Here is a 21,820-nt window from a genome sequence, read left to right on the forward strand (position 1 = left end):
GGCTCACATGTCTCAGAGAGTTTGTTATGCTTAAGGGTGCTTTCACACCTGTAGCTGGGTTCATTTGTTCCGGACCAAGGGGAGAATGAAACCTTGTTGCATTTTAGTTCTGGTCATGTTCCTGGTCACACTCATGATTGATGAACATGTTGCAAATTGCTGGCTGGTTCAGTTGGGCTCTAAGTAGATCCATCGTTTGTGTTTTATATCTCACAGTTAAGGGGCTTAATCTACCCAACTTCCTCTGAAGAAAGTCACGCCAGATATTATAAGAGCACATGGCGATGCAAAATAGCCCTGACGTTGTCGATGCTGCCAGGTAAACAGTGTAGTTGGTCTCTGGCCATTCATTCCTGCTCACCAATCTACCTCACGCAAGTTATGGAAAACTGCAGGTTATGATTGGTTAGAGTCCACTAGTAGACTACCATGTCTCTCAGAGTTCATGACTTTATGATTGCCTAATAATACATAGTCGCGTTTCCATTCATTTGTCAAGGAACTTTTAACTGAACTTTTGATACACTGAAAATATATGATAGTTTCCATCAACTGGTTTCGAGCGAGCAAACTCGGCTACATTGTAGTTTGGTCAGAAGTTGGCGCTATAGGCTATGCTTTATGCATGGATGTATTCCACCAGAAAACAGAGTAGAGGAATAGTTCGCAAACCATCTGACCGTCTACGAAAGCAAAAAGTTGTAATTGTTTTTTCATGTCAGCTAGTTGCATGTTTCCTGTTTTCTGGAGACGAAGACGACCATTTGTGGTTTATGGGACTATCAACAGCTGGTCATGTGAGCTAAATGTTCACTACCTCATAATTTATTTGGCATTTCCATATCTGTTTTTTGACAAATGCGAAACCCACCTTAAGCTAGTGTAAAACATTTCTACAATTGAGGAAGTTTTATCGAATTTTGCCGTTCCCATACAGCTTTTCTTATGTGCATAAAAATATGTAAATGGTAACACAGTTATTGACACAATGGCCTCAGCAGGGAGGGGTCTGGTCCCAGCATTAGCTAGCTAGTTGCAACAATTATAGAACACAGCACATGCAGGTCAAGAAGGTAAGACGGCCTCGCATACAGGTGACCCTCAGTACCTCCCTTTAGAAACAGTATCCTATTGTTGTGGGCTTGACAGTGATTCATCCTACTGCTTGTACCCGGTGACCTAGTACTGGTCCATGGCTCCCTGCTTGGAACCACTGTTCTAAAAAAATGTACAGATGATTTCGAACAATTTTAGTATCATTTACTTGAAACTGTCTGAATTTTAGACTGTCTTTAAATTACCTCAGCTAATCCACTTAATACAGTACAGACATGAACTAAATGTGTGACCATGTCTGGAGGTCTGTCGCACAAAAACGTTTGACGACTCCTAACAACTTGTCCTGTCTTCTGTCCACCAGCTCTGCTGCCATGCCTCTGGGGATAGCGCGTCGTCTTTCAGGGTTAGCAGTCCAGACGCTGCTGTCGCTCCTGCTGCTAGCCGTCGGCTGGCCCCTCACACAAGGATCTGACTCGTCCCCCTCCAGTCTTTACCCCACCTTTATACGGAACGACACTCTGTTTGAGCACTTGGCCCTGCATCCCGACCCCAGTGTGAGTCGGGTCTACGTCGGGGCCCGGGATCACCTGTTCCAGTTGGATCGGTTCCTCCAACTTGAACTTCAGGCTGACACCGGACCTGTCACAGATAGTCGGGAGTGTTTACCTCCTGTAACCGAGAGCAACTGCCCTCAGGCCAGGCTCACCAGCAACCACAACAAGCTCCTGCTGGTCGACCCTTACTCCATGGAACTCATCACCTGCGGGAGTGTCAACCAAGGAATCTGCCAAAAACGTAATCTGAGTTCTGTGGATGAGGTACGTTTCTCCACAGAGAGGCCCGTGGATACTCAATACGTAGCAGCCAACCACCCCAACGTTAGCACCGTGGGACTCGTGGTTCGCTCTCATCCTGACAGGCAGCCAGTACTGTTTGTGGGGCGGGGTTACACCAGCAGCCATCCACCTATTTCCACACGAAACCTTGCCCAAGCACCCATTTTTTCTTATGAGGAGACCGCCAAGTTGGCCGTGGCTGGCCGTCTCTCTGAATACGACCATCATTTTGTCTCATCTTTCGCCCACCGTCAGCATGTATACTTCCTCTTCTACAGGCGAGACCTAAAGTCACAGTCACGGGAGTACCGCACCTACGTCTCTCGTGTTTGCTTGGACGACCAGGCCTATTACTCCTACGTGGAAGTGCCCATGACATGTCGTTCCAGGGCAGGGAAAATGTACAACCTTTTGCAGGCTGTCCAGCTTGGCCTCACCGAGGACGGCACAGCGAATCAAGGCTCAGAAGTTCTTCTCGGTGTCTTCTCCACCCGTTTGGCTTCATCGACTCTGCCCAGCGAGGACTCAGCCCTCTGTATGTTTAACCTCAAAGACGTGGACCGCAGGATTAATGCCACCAGAGACCTGTGCTACACACAGATGGGTAGAGAAACAGGACTGGAGGCGGCCTACATAGAGTACGAAGTCAAATCCAACTGTGCCAACCTGCCCGAGGTGAGTTGTACAGTTTGCTTGTTTCTGTGGTTGCTTACTAACAATCGCCCAATACATAATTGATTTGACTAAAATAGAAAATATGTCCTAGATTGTATGTGGTTCAGACACATGACCAATGAGATGGACCTGAAGAAAGGCTTTTAAACATCACTTTCTCCAGTGAAACCGCACAGCGGTGAACACGCTAAACCAGATAGCAGTTACACTGCTCCACTCCCATGAGTCACTGTGTGTAATTGTATGTTTGTGTGACAGGGTGTTACTGAAAAACAGCATGCATGCTAAGAATGACTGCCTACAAGAATAAGAGTGGCCTTGTGTCCTTTTTTCACATGCTTCCTACTGTGCTGTTTCACATTGGAGTATATTTTCTGTCTCTGAATGAAAAACGTGAACCAGTCACAATCAAATAACCCAATATACTTCACATTCTCCTGCTTTTCATTGTGCTTTTTACACAAGTAAAATTGTGTGCATCTCTGTCTGTCCATGGATGATTTTGTATGCTGCTGCACCAAACTGCATAATGTTATTGGTGCTCACGTATGGTTGCATGCTTAAGGACCTCTCGTGGTTGCAGTGACTCACACATCCTCAAAACACCTTCAATTGCTTGTTTGATACTGTAATTGATTAACTGCTGACTCCTCACTACTCCTAACCGGCCCCCAGCTGGTAGGAGCCACAAGTGAGACACAGTGGGGGGGAAACAGTTTGCTTACTTTTATTGTTTTGGACAGTGTGTTTGGCTAACAGAACTACACACAGCTGCTGTGTTTCACAGAGACACAGATTTGTTTGGTGAAGACATCTGCATAGATTAATATTAAAGCGTGTCAGTTGTGTGAGGAGTGCAAGGGAAAAACACATCTGATACACTTGCAGTCTAGACGGGGGGGGGTAACCAATTGTGGGCCGTATGCAATCAATCACACAATACAGCCGTGGTCGTTGCAGACGTACCTGGCTGAGAGCTCTACTGAGTGCAGATCTCTCTTTTTTTTTTTTCTGTGATGAATATATTGAACTAGAAAAAGCATTTCCTGCTGAAAATGCGTTGGAATGCTGAAAACTGAAATTAATCGCAAAAACATTGCTGAAAATAGATATCCAATTCAAAAACAAATTGCAAAAAGCTTAATAATTCAAAAAGTTTAAAGATTACAAATATGAAAAGTCATATCACACCTCTCCTGAAAGAGCTGAACATTTTGATATTTGAATGGTTTCTGTAGCTTAAAAAATGAAGAAGAGTTGAAACGAAAAATGGGGGGGACGGAAGAAATAGTGGAACTGAAAATGCATTTCCTGCTGAAAATGCGTTGGAATGCTGAAAGCTGAAATTAATTGTGAAAAAATTGCTGAAAATTTAAAAATGGGAGACTATCTGTCTGAAAAATGTTGAAGCCCGGAAGCATTTAAACTGCACTGCTGAACAACCTTCTAGTTGAAATGTCTAACTATGGTGTCTGTAGCTGAAAGTATGAGGAAGAAGAAGGCTTTGAAAGTTGAAGTATAACAGGATTTGAAGATTTTCTCCATAGAGATCCCATTCAAAAGACAATTGCAAAAAGCTTAATTCAAAAAGTTTAGATTACAAATATGAAAAGTCAAAGCACCCCTCTCCTGAAAGAGCTGAACATTTTGATATTTGAACAATTTCTGTAGCTTAAACAAATTTCAGAAGGAGTGATATTTGTAGTAATAGTCATAGAAGTTGTAGTTGAAGTAGAAGTATTATTAGTCGTAGAAGTATTAGTAGCATTAGAATAAGTAGTAGTAGCAGTAGTGGTATTTGTAATAGTAGTAGTCAAAGTCGTAGTTGTAGTAGAAGTATCATTAGTAGTAGAAGTATTAGTATTTAGAAGAAGTATTAGTATTTAGAAGAAGTAGTAGCCACGTATCAGTAGTAGTAGTAATAGCTGTAGTAGTGGTCGTGGTATTTAATATAACAGCAGTAGTAGTAGTAGCAGTAGTAAAAGTAATGGCAGTATTTGAAGTAGTAGTAGTACTAGTAGCAGTCGTACTAATAGCTGTAGTAGTATTAGTACTGGTAGTAGCATGAATAGCAGTAGTAGCAGTATAATAGCTGAAAGTATGAGGAAGTTGAAGGATTTGAAAGTTGAAGAAGTTTAAGAGGATTTGAAAATATTCTCCATAGAGATCCCATTGAAAATAAAAAGCTTAATAATTCAAATAGTTTAAAGGTTAGAAATATGAAAAGTCATAGCACCCCTCTGGTGAAAGAGCTGAACATTTTGATAGTTGAATGGTTTCTGTAGCTTAAAAATGAAGGAGAAGAAGAGGTGGGACGGAAGAAATAGAAGAAGTTGAACTAGAAAATGCATTTCCTGCTGAAAATGCATTGGAATGCTGAAAGCTGAAATGAATCTCAAAAACATTGCTGAAAATAGATATCCAAATTTTAAAAAATTGCAAAAAGCTTAATAATTCAAAAAGTTGAAAGATTACAAATGTGAAGTCATATCACCCCTCTCCTGAAAGAGCTGAACATTTGATTTTGAACGGTTTCTGTAGCTCAAAAGAATTCCAGCGGTAGTGATATTTGTTGTAGTAGTAGTAGAAGTTGTAGTAGAAGTATTATGAGCAGTGTAAGTATTAGTAGCATTTGAATAAGTACTAGCTGTAGGAGTAGTGATATTTGTAGTAGCAGTAGTAGTAGAAGTTGTAGTTGAAGTTGAAGTATTAGTAATTAGAAGAAGTAGTAGAAGTAGTCGTAGTAATAGCTGAAATAGTGGTCGTAGTATTTTATATAACAGTAGTAGTAGTATAATTAGTAGTAGTAGTAATAGTAAAGTCAGTTTTTGAAGTAGCAGCAGTAGTAGTACTAGTAGCAGTCGTACTAATAGCTGTAGTAGTATTAGTACTGGTTATTAGTACTGGTAGTAGCAGGAATAGCAGTATTAGCAGTTGTGGTATAAGTAATAATAGTAGTGGTAGTGGTAGTAATAGCAGTAGTGGTAGTAATAATATGTATGGTAGCAGTAATAGCAGTAGTAGTAGTAGTAATACTAGAAATATTTGCAGTAGTAGTAGTTGTCGCAGTATTAGTAAGAGCATTCATTATTTCAACAAAAAAGCGTAATTTTGAGCTCAACGTTTAAATACAGTTAATCCATGAGGCTTTTATTTTGAAAGGGTGGGACTGGGTGGGGGAGGGAGTGGGAGAGGAGACATAATCATAATGTTTGACACACATAAACAGAGGTTATTAAATGACAGGCTTCATCACAAGCAGTTCAGTTAGAATTCACTCTCTGGGGCTTTTATTTTGAAATGGGGTGTGGGGGAGAAGGGGAGAGGAGACAGAATCATAATGTTGAGAAGAGGTGGGACAGAAGAAATAGAAGTTGAATAAAGATTCGAAGAACAATAGTTGGAATGCTTAACAGCATTCCAACAATAAAAGCCTCCACCTGCATCTGATGGCGTCCAGGCTTGTCCTATTCCAGCAGTGTCATTTGTATCAGACAACTGTAATGCTGTGGATGAGGGATTTAATTCGATTAATGCATGTGCATTAAGGTGTTTACTGCATGTAAACATGGACTTGCGTGGGCTAGTTTGACATCCTCTTCTGTGATCACAGCTCTGACCCCTCAACCTGTGCAGCCGTGTACAACAGATCGGCGCTAGGGAGAAGGTAGTGCGGCGTAATTTAATAGTATTGGTGGTCGGAGAGAGATCGATCGGCGGCATTAGCCGTACTTAGTGGGGTGAGGTTGAGGGTAATGTTTAACAAGCCCTGACAAGGACGATAAAGAGACACCAGTCGGGGACAAGGCTCTGAAGGAGAAAGACATAAAGAGACACAGATTACAGTGGAGCAAAAAGTGAAAGAAAAGTAAAACGGAGGGGTAGGAAGAGGAACGGGTCAGATATGAATATATGTTTGTGAACGGGGGGGGGGGGGATCAAACCATATACGGGGAACAGCGTGGAGAGATTTGGAGCTGAAGAGATTTACAGTGTCATTAAGATTTCAAATCTCAATTGGATTCCTGTACACAAACAAAACCAAAGCAGCTTCATCCCCGTTCAGTGTTTGCCAGGACAGTCCATCTGCACCAGGGACAGACTATCACGCGAGGTCTAAGGAACAAGCTTTGTTATTGAAGATGGGGTTTAGGACTCCTACCAAATACTAGTGGCCGAAATGCAACTTAAGCAGCCTTAGCTGTTATTACCTTCCTCAGTGTTTGTGGTGAATGTCCAGATGATGGTAGTCAGTATGTGTCATGTAAAGCAGTGATTCTTAACCATAGGGCCGCGGCCCACGATAGGGCCACGAGCGCCACCTAGAGGGCCGCGAAAAACTTTCAGTATACCGCATAGGTTATCAATTGAAGACACCAGAGATATTACTGCTATCCATGAGACGCTCAGTTACAATATAGCTTCCCACCACCTGGTGGCGGTAATGCATCAGTCAGTTGTTTAACAAGCTGCAATAAGCAGAAGAAGACACTCAGCTAGCCGCTAGCCTGTAGCGAAAGTTATGGATAAGTTATTAAAAAGAAAAAATGAAGACGACAGTGGTGCCATACCCCCCCAAAAGTCTAAATGTGTGCGCAAGTACAATCCTGACTTTCTTAAGTACGGCTTTGTGAACGGAGGCAACGAGGGCTCAGTGTGTGGAATGTGGGCTAATGCTATCAAACGAAGCACTGAAGCCTTCAAAAATAAAGCGACACGTAGCGACGGAACATCCAACGCTCGTGGGAAAGCCTGTTGGGCTTCTTGTTGTGTATGCAGGTTTACATAAACATGATAATAAATGTCTTTGTGATCATCACATTGTATCGTCTCATTTATTTAACAAGGGTTTTGCCTGTTCAACTCCGCGAGGACACCGGCATCCTCGACCCCCTCCCCTTCGGTTCCTACGGCTTGTTTGCGCAAATACGTCACAAAACATGTCCGTGTTTGGTATCCCAGCATGCCCAAAATCCTCATCTTTGCAAAGAAATCATAGATTTTCTTTAATTTCTTATGGTTTCTCCACAAAAGGAGCCCACACCCACACTGTCCAAAGTCGCCATAACCGCTGCAAGTCGTATCTTGCAGCATTTCGATGGAAAAAGACACATTACAGACCCGACAACGTGCTAGCGGATGTTACCATGGAGCTACTGGCTTCAGAAAACGCGAGTACTTATAGTACAAACCGTATCTTCCTCTTACATAAGCCGTCAACCAACGTTTGCGTAACTGAGCTACTCTCATACTGCGATAATAAATCTACCAAAACTGGTTTACAATTAAAAGGAATTTAATCCTACTGAAGCAAATACAATTATACAGTGAAGTACACTACTTCTATGGAATATGAAACAATAAAACGAACCAAAAACCCACGTGCAAAAAAACTCATCTTTAGCTCTTCAGCCCGTAAAAACATGTCTCTCTGCTGAGAGCCAGACCAAGAAGAGAAAAAAAAGACGTAAATGAAACCTCCCACATCCGGTTTGAAACTCCTCCCCTTTTGTCTATCTCAATTCCTATTGGCTAAATTCCAGGGGCCTTATCCTGGTGCACTCTGTAATCGCCTGTCTAAAAGTCTCTCTCTGTCCCTTCGTTCTTAATACATTCTATATAAAAGATAACACTTTGCAACTTTTGGCAAAAGCTTCATGTTTACGAATTCTACATCTAGCTACTAATCCTAAAACACCTTTATGCTGATCTTAATTATGCATTTCCAAAACACTTATGACTAATTATGAATTCTTAAACATGAATCATTAAACACTTTTATTGTAACTTCTAAACACAGTTCTACACTAAAATTTCTTACAACTCCCCCCTAACCCGCAGTCCACTGCGGGTTACATAACCCCAATGCCCCGGAAACCCCTCCCCTACTCAGTCCAGGGAGAGGTTCCCTATCTAACTAAACAATAGCAAACAACAATTCATGCATGCAGATATTGTTTCAAGTTCCCCTATCCTATCTGATTCACCCTACGCTTGCCTCACTGATACAAAAACAGTCGAGTCGGTTGAAGTCCACTGTCATCCAGGTGATGGGGCTGGTGGGGTCAGGATACAATCTGAGGGCTAGAGAAAAAATCCTGAGAAGCCTTGCCTGTTCTTTTACACTTGACAAAATTACATTTCTTAATCCTTGCACCCTAAAATCCCATTATAACCCAATGAAACAAAAAATTCTCAAAATACTCATCCAAAACAATCCGTCTAGTTCCCAAATTCCCAATATCTCACCGGATGCGTTTTAGAAGTCCATCTGGGCCTTATCAGGTCCTTCAGGATCTCCGAGAGGATGTTCAGGAGCTGCTTGTGAAGTCCTGCTATGGCATCGATGGTGGCCTCATCTAGACTGTGGCCATCAGCATCTCCAATTCTTCCTCATCCTCGACACATAACTGATTGCCCTGTATTTGTGTCTTGCTAATTGTTGAAGCAATAAACCCCTGTAGAAGTCCACGGATGCAAGGGAAACCGCATCCACAAACGACTAGGAGGCCTACGACGACAACACAAGAGTAGTTACGATTGACAAAAATGCATTTTTCCATTTGCCAAACATACCCTCCAACCAGTCGGTGAATGAATTAGTGACACCAGAGTTCTCCGCTAGCTCTTGGCTGAGTGCTGTCAATCCCGCCAGCGCCCTGGTCACCGATCCATCAGGAGCTGTGTTATTTGGAATGAAAGTACAGCAAGCAGACCCAAACATCTGGCAAACGCCACCTTTCTCTGCTAAAATCATATCTAATGCCATTCTGTTCTGCAAGGTCATTAAACTAGTCTTCGCCAGCTGTGCATGCAGTCCTTATATGGCGTCCCTGGGGAAGTTTACAAAATGCTGTTGGTTATAGTAAATGTAGTTGATCCAATCAACATTTTTATTAATCGTTACCCACCAATAAAATGCTGATTCAAAACCGGCAGCCATTGGATCTCTCGCTTTAAATTCATTCTGCACCCCCCTTGGCACCCCTATTACATCTATGTACACTCTGTCATCAAAAGCTCCCTTCGGGCTATCGGCACCTCTTTTGGGTCTTCATACTTATTTGTGGCGGGTCCACACTGGTCAGTAATGATGCACAAGGTTTTGGTCATCCAACCGTAGGTGTGTTCATACTTGGGACAGGAAACTACTTCACAGAAGTCTAACTGCACCGTTGATGTTGTACCTTCTTTGAATGTAAGAGTGAGAGTAACATTTTCATAGGTGAGTGTCGTCAGGGAAGCCTCTCTACGTGGTCGGAGATTGGTTTGATTGGTTACTGAGGCTAAATTTCGAATCTTGATGTGGTCATGCATATGTTCTGGTTCCTGTCTGTGTTTAATTCCCCATACTAAGAGGGAAACTGGTGAAATCAGGAAGAAAATAATTCCAGACTTCCATAACCCCCTGAACCTAGAGTCTCCAAATGGAAGCCATCGCTGAAACTGTGGGGGAAACATTATTTTCAGTGCTGTCCAACCCAGGGGTCTGAAACTCCCGGCCCGCGGGCCGAATCCGGCCCGCCACGTCATTTTATGTGGCCCGCGAATCCACCAGCACAAAAGTTAGACTTTTTAAGTTAGACTTGATAATAAAAATATCCCCATAGTCGAAATTATGAGATGGAAAGTCGAAGTTATGCGATAGAAAGTCATAACTATGATAGAAAGTCATAATTTAATGATTTAATGATTAGATCAGTTTAATGATTGATAATTGAGAATGTGTGATCGTCTAGCAGAGGGGACGCTGGCGTGTTTTTCGCCGCTCTTCATGCCGACACTTATTTCTCATTTCCTACCACTCTCTGCCGTTAATCTATTCAATCCTGAACACAGTCTGAAGATTGTCCTGCCCTGTTTTTTGTGTTTCTACCATTTCCACTGCTCAGCTGATTACCTTTGGCTGGTGTTCGGCTCCTAGCCTCTGCCGACCTACCACTAGCATACAAGCTATCCGACGCCGCTCTTAGCTCTTAGCAAAACAAGCTATCCGACGTGCTCTGCCATCCGTGGAATCCCCGCTCCGGAACACTCCGACTGGGCTCCTCTCTGCCACACTGCCAGGAACTTCCACGAACCCTCCCTCAGTCCTGCCAACACGACTTCGCTGCTTTCCATCGCCGCTGCTGAAGGTCGAGGTCCGGTGTCTACCAGGCTAATGGTGCCGGCTGCTAGCTGGCTCTCTGTTCTCTTCATGGTGCTCCTACAATACTCTCCGCTGGAACTCCTAAACTTTTCCAGCCACACCATCCCTGACTGCCTCGCAGTTATCAAGTCTCTCGGACTACTGCGTCGTGCCCGCTACATACACCGGGCATCCCGACGCAAGTTTTTCTACTCCAAAACTCCTATTCCCGCAGTTGTATCCGACAGTCGGTCTGTCGCACTGCGATGTCGTCATCACAACAATCTACGTCATCCGACCAATCCTCACGTTCGCTCTATCTACCTGAGGTCCCTGGTCTGTGCTGACAGTGTGCTGGTTTCTCCCTCCTCGTCCTCCCCAGCATCTACGAACAACACTGCAACGTTTATGCTGCTGAATACTCGCTCCCTCAACAACAAAGCATTACTCATTCACGACATCATCACTGACAGAAGCATTGACATTCTATGCCTAACAGAGACATGGCAAAATCAGCAGGACTTCGTGACACTCAACCAAGCCACACCCCCAGGCTATGTATACATCCAGAAGCCCCGCTTCCTGGGTCGTGGCGGTGGACTGGCTGTTATCCACCGAGCCAGCATCCTGGTCAAAGAGCTCCCAGTACCTACAACCTCCTCATTCGAGTGTGTTGTCTTCAAACTGGCTGGGTCTGCTCCGCTCCAGGTCGCCCTCATTTACCGCCCACCTAAAGCCTCCACTACCTTCCTGTCTGAGCTTTCTGAGTTGCTCACCTCTCTCTTCTCCATGTCTCCATCAATTTTCCTGCTTGGTGATTTCAACATTCATGTGGACTCCAGCAACTGCAAGTTTGCTGCTGAATTCCTGTCACTTCTGGACTGTTTCAGCATCAAGCAACATGTCAAGGGTCCCACCCACAACAAAGGCCACACACTGGACCTGGTGTGCTCTACCGGCCCACCACCCCCCGACCTACAGCGTCTGGACCTGGCTGTATCTGACCATCACGCCATCCTCTTCACTGTTCCTGTCTCCCTGCCCAGGCAGCATCCTAAACGCACCATCATGTTTAGGAACATCAAGACTGTGAGTGCACCAGCCCTATCCAACCTGATAGCTACCCACATGGCCTCGGCTCCCTCCGACTCCACCGTGGACGCCCTGGTAGCCCATTATAACGCTGCCCTATCCCTCAGTCTCAACTCTCTCGCCCCCATCAAAACCCGGACTGTTTCCTTCACCCGCCCTGCCCCCTGGTTCACTTCCGAACTCCGCAGCATGAAGGCCTCTGGTCGCCAGCTGGAGAGGCTTTCTAAAAAAACTGGCCTCACGGTCCACCTCCTGGCCTTTCGTGACCATGTGGAAACCTACAAGGAAGCTCTCTCTCAGGCCAAGACAGTATACTACTCTTGTTTGATCGGTGCCCAGCAAAGCAACCCTCGATCACTGTTCTCCACCATCAACCGCCTACTCCGCCCCATTGACGCCCCCCATCCCTCTGGTGCTCCCGATCTCTGCTCCAAATTCCTCGACTTCTTCCAGGCGAAAGTCGACTCCATCCACCAGCAGCTCCTGACAGCAGCCCCTCCCCCTCCACCCGCACTTCAGCCACCTGGCAACGCCCCCTCAGCGCCGTACCTCTCCCTTTTTGAGCTCTCCTCCTTCTCCCCTGTGGATGCTCCCCAATTGGCCAAGATGGTCAGCTCGGCCAAGACGTCCACCTGCTCCCTGGACCCCATGCCTACAGCCCTGGTCAAGGACTGCCTACCCACCCTCTGCCCCTACATGGTGGACATCATCAACGCTTCTTTGGCATCTGGTATTGTCCCTACCAGCTTCAAAACTGCCTCAGTCACCCCCATCCTCAAAAAGCCTGGCCTGGACATTGATGACCTCCACAACCACCGGCCGATCTCCAACCTTCCCTTCCTCAGTAAGACTCTGGAAAGAGTAGTCGCCGGCCAACTCCATCTCCACATGTCCAACCATGAGCTCTATGAGCCCCTCCAATCCGGCTTCAGACTCCAACACAGCACGGAGACCGCCCTCATTAAGATCATCAACGATCTCCTCATTGCTGCTGACTCTGGCTGCCTCAGCATCCTCATCCTCCTGGACCTCTCTGCAGCATTTGACACTGTCTCCCATACCATCCTCCTCAACCGCCTATCTGACCTCCTAGGGGTCACTGGCACCGCCCTCTCCTGGTTTACATCCTACCTCCATAACAGGGAACAGTTTGTTTCCATCAACGGCTCTATTTCCCCCCTAGCCCCAGTCAATCATGGCGTGCCCCAAGGCTCTGTGCTTGGCCCCCTCCTCTTCACCATCTACATCCTCCCCCTCGGCAAGATCATCCGCCATCACGGACTGAACTTCCACTGCTATGCTGATGATACTCAAATCTATCTCAGTACTACTCCATCCTCCCAGCTCCCCCCTCAGTCCCTTGTCAACTGCCTGTATGAAATAAAAACCTGGATGTCATCAAATCTCCTCAAACTCAACACCAAGAAGAAGCTCATGGTTGTGGCACCCAAGGCGCTGCTCCGGAAGGTTGGTGACTTCATCCTCGAGGTTGACGGCTGCTCCATCTCCCCATCTCCTGAAGTCCGCAACCTGGGTGTCATCCTGGACTCCACCCTTTCCTTCGAGTCCCACATCAAGTCCGTCACCAAAACTGCCTTTTTCCATCTCAGGAACATTGCCAGACTCTGACCGTCACTCTCGGAGTCTGTTGCTGAAACCCTGGTCCATGCATTTGTCACCTCCCGCTTGGACTACTGCAATGGTGTCCTGTTCGGGGTACCCAACAAAACCCTGGACAGGCTCCAGTATGTACAAAACTCTGCCGCCAGGGTTCTCACGCACACAAAGCCCTGGCAGCACATCACCCCCACCCTCATCAACCTCCACTGGCTCCCGGTCAAGTCCCGCATCTCATACAAGATCATCCTCCTCACCTACAAGTCCCTCCATGCCCATGCCCCCCAGTACCTATCGGACCTCCTCCGCCCACATGCCCCTCCCCGGAACCTGCGGTCTTCAGACTCTGGCCTGCTTACCACCGCCCGCACCAAACTGCGAACCTTCGGGGACAGAGCTTTCAGTGTGGCAGCCCCCACCCTCTGGAACTCTCTCCCTGCGGTGATCCGCAACATCTCCACTCTGGACGCCTTCAAAAGGGCCCTCAAGTCCCATCTGTTCGCCAAGGCTTTCGGCCCCTAGTTTACTTGTTTTGTTTTTCTGACTGTTTGTCTAAACTGTTTTTGTTACTCTTGTAAAGCGGCCTTGGGTCCCCTGAAAGGCGCTATATAAATTAAAGTTATTATTATTATTATTATTATAATTCCGAGATAGAAAGTCAAAACTATGATAGAAAGACATAATGATGAGATACTTAAACACAGAAGCAGCTCTTTGGCTGGTTACTGTACATTTGAAATGAAAATGTATTGTGAGAACATTGAAGACTACTTCAAACGTGGCTTTAAAAACACATGAAATACTTCATGTCGGATTGTGCAAACGCACCCTTGAAAGGATTTTAAGCTTTGAACAAAGTTATTGTAATAACTTGTGTTTGATATTTGTCTTTGCTATTTTCTTTAATAGTTTGATCTTTGATAGAGTAATGTGGGTTTCTTAACCCTAAATTAAAAGGATTTAAGTTATAATGACAGAAATGTGCTTAAATATATGTTTACATTTATATAACTGCATGTACAATATTTTTACACTTGAATAAACAATAATCAAATGCAGAGACAGTTATTTACCAATATGTTAGGAGTAGTTACATTTACACAGTCTTACATTTACAACCGGCCCTTTGAGACCGATCGTGATGCTGATGTGGCCCGGAGTGAAAATGAGTTTGAGACCCCTGGTCTAACCCCTCTTTTGGGGTAACTTCAGCTTCAAATTTTGCCTGTTTTATGTTCAATCCTGTCTCTGCGAGTGTCTTATTCGTTACCTGAGCTGCTGCACAGTGAGTGAGGTGGTGCCAAGTAGCTCCCGTTTTACCTTTTACCTTTACTGCATGTGAGGTTGCCAATACTACTTCCCATGGACCGGTCCACCTTGGTTCACTCCACTTACGCTTGTGGACTTTTATCCACACCAAACTGCCTGGTGACACAACAGGAGCCTGCTTCCTTTCGTCAGCTGCTGCTTCTGCATTTGTCACCTGAGAAAACAAAACTCGACTCATGTTAGTTAGCGCTCTTGTATATTCCTCAATTTCTAGAGTTAGCAAGTCTAGGCTAGGACCTATCACTGACTTAGAAGACTTGGATTTTGCTGTATTTCAATACAAAAGTTGTGGTTTATCATGACGTTATTAAATCTCAAAAAATGTGAGTAGCAGCTATCCTGAAAACTGTTCTAAATGTGGATCTACAAAAATGTTTTATACATTACCATAATATCCCCCCTTCGCCACGATATCCCTGCTGTAAGAGATCACGTGGCAATCATCTATGTATCTTGGCTATACAATGAACCTCCCCATGATCCTGGTGGCAGCATGGGCATCTGTTGATGTTGGGGTCTCATGAGAGGAGGTCCAGATGGACCTGGTCTTGGGTACTGCTGATGTGGTGGCGCACTGAACGATCTTCCTGCTTTCTGTGAGCAATCTCTTGCCCAATGACTCTCACTCCCGCATACATAGCACACTCCTCTACCTACAGGTCTTCCATAGACCCCTCTGTAGTTACCTCTTCCTCTGTTGGATGTTCGTGCACGTCCTCTGCCTCTGTAATATGGTGGAGGCTGGTAGGACACCACTGTAGGGGCCAGTCCTGCTGGATTTTGGGGCTGTTGTGAGGCCTGAGCCTCGGCTACGGCCATCTGATTCTTGGCCAGATGTTTTCTACTTATTTCTCTGTCGGCCGCCGCTATTTGAAGTTTCAGCAGCCGCCGTGTCATTCTCTCCAGATCTTCCTGTCCTCTTGTCTCCTCAGTTAGATGTCAAATGGCTGTAGTGAGTTAGGTGTTCCCTCCACATGGCATCTTTCATGTTGCTCAAGCCTACTACTCCTCCCAGCGCTGTCTGTACTGGTAGGGGCAGGCCCTTCTGCACACTGTGTCGCCATACTACAGTGGTGGCTTCATTGCTGTCATGTCTCCCCCCTGTGGCCATATGCCACTCTTCTTCAGCTCTTTTCAGATACTGATGGGTTTCTTCTTCTGGTTTTATCTTCAGTCCAGAAAGGGAGTTCATATTTGGTTTTGTGGCCCAAATGCTCCGCATTGCTGTCCAGAAAACTCCTCGAAAGCTGTCAAATGAGGTTTCATCCCCCCTGTTGGTCGTTCCTGTACTTACCTCCAAAATATTCAATTGGGCTGTTCCTTCTGTGCTTATCATCATGTGATTATCATGGCTCGTATGTCTCCCAATGCCAATTCATCCGCTGTTTTTCAAAGGGACGGATCCACGGATTGGCTCCTCCTGCCAGCGGTGGCAGCGCCTTTTCCAGTGAGTCCATGTCTCGATGTCCCCATGGCCCAAACTCAGCGTGTCCGTTGGATTTTACCAGCAGGGGGTACTGTTGGGTCTGGGCTAATGGTGGCTTCTTCCCGTCATACTGCGGGGGAGGTGAGGGAAGCTTAGTCTGCCCGTGTGCTTCTGTCAGCACTGACGGGTATACTGGTGTGTAGACAGGGTTGTCAGGTCTGGGAGTGGTGGTTTTGAAGACTGTCTCTTTCAGGACCTCAGGCAGTCCCACAGCATCTGGAGGGGTTGTCGGGTCGACAGCCTTCCAGTAAGTTAGCAGACGCTTGGTATCTGAGCACCTCTTGTCTTCCATGATGAGGGCTCTTGACCGAATGACCGAATCTGTTCAAGCGACTGGCTCCCACATGATCTGCAGCGGCGTTGTTCTTCGCCTTTGCAGCTTCTCTCCACACTGCATCTGTGTTCAGCAGTGGGGGCCGTCACTGTTGGAAACCACCCGTTCCTCTGCCACTTCTTCAGATATTTTTTCATCTTCTCCCATTCCTTTCCCCTCTCTTTGGGCCCCGTTTGATCTTCCATTCTTTCTTTGTCTGGCTCTTCCCAGCATCTCCTGAGTATTTAGCACGACCATTCTGTAGCCTGGGCCTCGTACCTCGTATCGTGGGGGGACAGAGACAGCAGCAGTATATGTTGTCCAATAAATGCACTAAATGTGCTGTGCAGTGAAGTGAATCAGCCTGCATGTGACCTTCTAAACATTTTACCATAATAGTTAACGTGACTTGGTGTAATTTCCTAAACCCTTCAATCATGTGTTATGTGGGTGTTTGTCTAGTTTCTAATGTGTGTGTTAAATGTACATGCTTGTCACCTAATGAAGTCAAAGTCAACTCACCCTCTGTGTTGCATTGTGTGCGGTCATTGACTCCAAAACTGGGATCCACTGCTCCACTTCCCAGATCTGGATTCACTAGACCACGCACCTTGATTAAAACAAACACAAAACTGCCCAAAGTTCAGCAGTAAATGTGAGCATACTTCTGTAGTGTATGAGAGGTCAACGATCTCTCAACTATTTTAGCGCTGTCCGTGTCAAAATCGATTCTTCGGAACTGTGTAAAATACGCAAATGTACCAAAATTAGTCAAAACTGGATATGTTAAGAAATCTTGAACCAAAATTGAAGTTAGAACTTAAATCAAACTCAACATCCAAATCTGAATCAAAATCAAGATTAAAATCAAATTCCAAATCAGAATTCAAAAGGTTTAAAATCGGAAAAAAAAATAATAATAATTAATAACTAGAAAATGCATTTCCTGCTGAAAATGCGTTGGAATGCTGAAAGCTGAAATGAATCTCAAAAACATTGCTGGAAATAGATTAAATAAAAAAAATTGCAAAAAGCTGAATAATTCAAAAAGTTGAAAGATTACAAATATGAAGTTATGTCACCCCTCTCCTGAAAGAGCTGAACATTTTGATATTCGAACGGTTTCTGTAGCTTAAAAGAATTCCAGCAGTAGTGATATTTGTTGTAGTAGTAGTAGAAGTTGTAGTAGAAGTATAAGTATGAGTAGCATTTGAATAAGTACTAGTTGTAGCAGTAGTGATATTTGTAGTAGCAGTAGTAGTAGAAGTTGTCGTCAAAGTATTTGTAATTAGAAGAAGTAGTAGAAGTAGTAGTATCAGCAGTCGTACTAATAGCTGTAGTAGTATTAGTACTGGTTATTAGTACTGGTAGTAGCAGGAATAGCAGTATTAGCAGTTGTGGTATCAGTAATAATAGTAGTGGTAGTAATAGCAGTAGTGGTAGTAATAATATTTATGGTAGCAGTAATAGCAGTAGCAGTAGTAGTAATAGTAGCAACAGCAAAAGTTGTAGTAGTAGTGGTAATACTAGAAATATTAGCAGTAGTAGTAGTTGTCGCAGTATTAGTAAGAGCATTCATTATTTCAACAAAAAAGCCTAATTTTGAGCGAAACGTTTAAATACAGTTAATCCATGAGGCTTTTATTGGGTGGGACTGGGTGGGGGAGGGAGGGGGAGAGGAGACATAATCATCATGTTTGACACATAAACAGAGGTTATTAAGTGACAGGCTTCATCACAAGCAGTTCAGTTAGAATTCACTCTCTGGGGCTTTTATTTTGAAATGGGGTGTGGGGTGTGGGGGAGAAGGGGAGAGGAGACAGAATCATAATGTTCGATAAACACAAACCGGTTATTAAATGACAGGCTTATCACAAGCATTTCAGTTAGGATTCATTCTGTGGGGCTTTTATTTTAAAATGGCGTGTGTGTGTGTGTGTGTGGGGGGGGGGGGGGGAAGGAGAGGGGAAAGACCTCTAAAGATCCCTAAGACCTGAATGACTGTATGAGAGACACAGAGAGGGAGAGGAGTGTATGTGCGCGTGTGTCTGTGAGTCTGTGTGTTTATCAACATCACTAATTTGCTGAATCGCAAACACCTGTGTGCCTGAAGCCATTTCATGGAGATAAAACAGGGAAACACCTCTCAAACAAATCATCAAAACTCCCATAACCGTAGCTCCTATTGCTCCGATATTAATAATTGAGGGGAAGAATGAGTTGAAGAACAGATCCTGTAAAAATTGTGTCTGTAGTGTAAAAAATGTGGCTTAACTGGCGATCTAGAAATGGGGTACCGTGTTCTGTGGAAGATGTTTTTGAAGCAAAATTTAACATTGGTCTCTATGGAGCAGAAAGTTGGTTTTCCTCTCAATTAACGGCTTCTGTGTCAAATGTGGAAATCTGTGGGATTCCACATTTTTCTACGACAAGGACAATATTAGCTACTTGTACATCCAGAAATTATGCATGAAGAGTGAAGATTGTGGACACAGTGGCAAAATACAAATGTTTTTTTCACAAGAATCTCAAGCTGCTCTTCACTCTAGGGGTGACATCACGCACTCTAAGCTGCGCAATACACACCCATTATAAAGTCAGAAAAGGGCTGAAAAATCATAAAAGTTAAATTGCTGCAGTTCAAAAAGTTTAAAAGATATCAAAAAGCTGAATCATGTTGGCAATAGTTGAGGGTTTTCTCAACATTTGAAAGTTGAAATGGTGTCTGTCGCTGAAAGTATGAGGAAGTTGAAGGATTTGAAAGTTGAAGAAGTTTTTTTTTTGAAGTTTTGAAGGATTTGAAAATCTTCTCCATAGAAACCCATTCAAAAAAAAGTTGCAAAAAGCTTAATAATTCAAAAAGTTTAAAGGTTAGAAATAGAAAAAGTAATAGCAGACATGAGCTGAAGGAGCTGAACATTTTGATAGTTGAACGGTTTCTGTAGCTTAAAAAATGAAGAAGAAGCGTTGCGACGAAACGGGGGATTGTTGGAATGCTTAACAGCATTCCAACAATTAACAATTAAAATGGATTGAAGAAGCACAACTGAAACCATTAATGTTCGTTAGAGTGCTGAATTAAAACCAAAGTCAACAACTAAAGTTAAAATGCTTAATTAAAACTAAAGTCAGAATGTAGGCTTACTCAAAGACAATGCACATCTCTAAAAAAAACTCTATTGTTGTAATTTATCTGTTAATCCACTGGGTGGCGTACCTCTTGTAATATTATAAAACTATGCTGTGATTGCCTCTCTAAGCCACCAGATGTCAGACTGTTTTAGTACGAATGTAATTACAGATTCGAAACACTAGGTTTGTTATTATCGAGCAGTTACTCCTGGCCGCTAGTTGGTTGAGTTGCTTTCTGGCGTTTTTTCTTCTACGTTTTTTTCTACACAACCCAACTTCCTGTTGACCTTTAGTCTTTGCCAGCATCCATGCTAACGGCTATGCTAACGACGAAGCGTAGTTTCTAACAAAAAATACCCACCCGCACGTTTCACCAAAATCCCACACTTTAATTCCACTCGTATGCCCTTTGTCCCCTCTCACAATCCACCGGTTATTGTTGGAATGCTGTTAAGCATTCCAACTATTGTTATCCTGTTTCTTTATTCCTCTATTTCTTCCCCCCCCATTTCGTCGCAACGCTTCTTCTTCTTCATTTTTTAAGCTACAGAAACCGTTCAACTATTAAAATGTTCAGCTCTTTCACCAGAGGGGTGCTATGACTTTTTATATTTCTAACCTTTAAACTTTTTGAATTATTAAGCTTTTTATTTTCAATAGGATCTCTATGGAGAATATTTTCAAATGGCTTCAGGCACACAGGTGTTCGCAATTGAGCCAATTAGTGATGTTGATAAACACACAGACTCAGGCGCACATACACTCCTCTCCCTCTCTCTCACACACACCCACCCACCCTATTTTAAAATAAAAGCCGCACACACATGATTTGTTGTAGCTGTTACGTGTTGCATCTCGGCCAATCAGACATGAGTATTCTGATAAGTTTCCTGATTCGAGTGACATTTACACACACCTAAACACTTGTACACCTTTCCTCACCTCTCCCTCTTTACACAAGAGGGAGAGGTGAGGAAAGATATGGCAGAGCAGGACAATAGTCATGTAAGCTGTAAAAGATAAAACATCGGACAATCTCCAAATGAGAAAGTTTGCCAGAGATATCAGAGCGTCTCTCGCTCTCTCTCTCTCTGCCTCTCTCTCTCTCACAAATTCTTTCTTCTCTCTCTCTCACACAAATTCTTTCTTCTCTCTCTCTCTCACAAATTCTTTCTTCTCTCTCTCTCTCTCTCTCTCTCTCTCACAAATTCTTTCTTCTCTCTCTCTCTCACAAATTCTTTCTTCTCTCTCTCTCACACAAATTCTTTCTTCTCTCTCTCTCTGTCACAAATTCTTTCTTCTCTCTCTCTCTCACAAATTCTTTCTTCTCTCTCTCTCACAAATTCTTTCTTCTCTCTCTCACACACAAATTCTTTCTTCTCTCTCTCTCTCACACAAATTCTTTCTTCTCTCTCTCTCTCTCTCTCTCTCTCTCTCTCTCTCTCTCTCTCTCTCTCTCTCTCTCTCTCTCTCTCTCTCTCTCTCTCACAAATTCTTTCTTCTCTCTCTCTCTCTCTCTCTCTCTGTCACAAATTCTTTCTTCTCTCTCTCTCACAAATTCTTTCTTCTCGCTCTCTCACACAAATTCTTTCTTCTCTCTCTCTCTGTCACAAATTCTTTCTTCTCTCTCTCTCTCACAAATTCTTTCTTCTCTCTCTCTCACAAATTCTTTCTTCTCTCTCTCACACACAAATTCTTTCTTCTCTCTCTCTCTCACACAAATTCTTTCTTCTCTCTCTCTCTCTCTCTCACAAATTCTTTCTTCTCTCTCTCTCTCTCTCTCTCTCTCTCTCTCTCTCTCTCTCTCTCTCACAAATTCTTTCTTCTCTCTCTCTCTCTCACAAATTCTTTCTTCTCTCTCTCTCTCACAAATTCTTTCTTCTCTCTCACAAATTCTTTCTTCCCTCTCTCTCTCTCTCTCTCTCACAAATTCTTTCTTCTCTATCTCTCTCACAAATTCTTTCTTCTCTCTCTCTCACAAATTATTTCTTCTCTCTCTCACACAAATTCTTTCTTCTCTCTCTCTCACAAATTCTTTCTTCTCTCTCTCTCCCTGTCTATGTCTCTCTCTCATACAGTCATTCAGGTCTTAGAGACTTTTAGAGGACCCCCCCCCCCACACACACACCCCATTTCAAAATAAAAGCCCCAAA

General features: G+C 44.0%; 1 protein-coding gene across 1 annotated transcript in view; it reads left to right on the plus strand.

Moving 5' to 3' along the window:
* Positions 1-21,820, plus strand: part of plxnb1b (plexin b1b) — a 154,875-nt gene that overhangs the window by 69,756 nt on the left and 63,299 nt on the right. The window contains exon 4 of the mRNA XM_079265954.1: positions 1,421-2,570. Within this exon, the coding sequence (XP_079122080.1) occupies positions 1,431-2,570 (1,140 nt within the window). The 5' untranslated portion in view covers positions 1,421-1,430. The remainder of the gene's footprint in view (positions 1-1,420; positions 2,571-21,820) is intronic.

This window comes from Melanostigma gelatinosum (genome assembly GCF_949748355.1).
Source record: "Melanostigma gelatinosum genome assembly, chromosome: 3".
In the NCBI taxonomy this organism is placed as follows: domain Eukaryota; kingdom Metazoa; phylum Chordata; class Actinopteri; order Perciformes; family Zoarcidae; genus Melanostigma; species Melanostigma gelatinosum.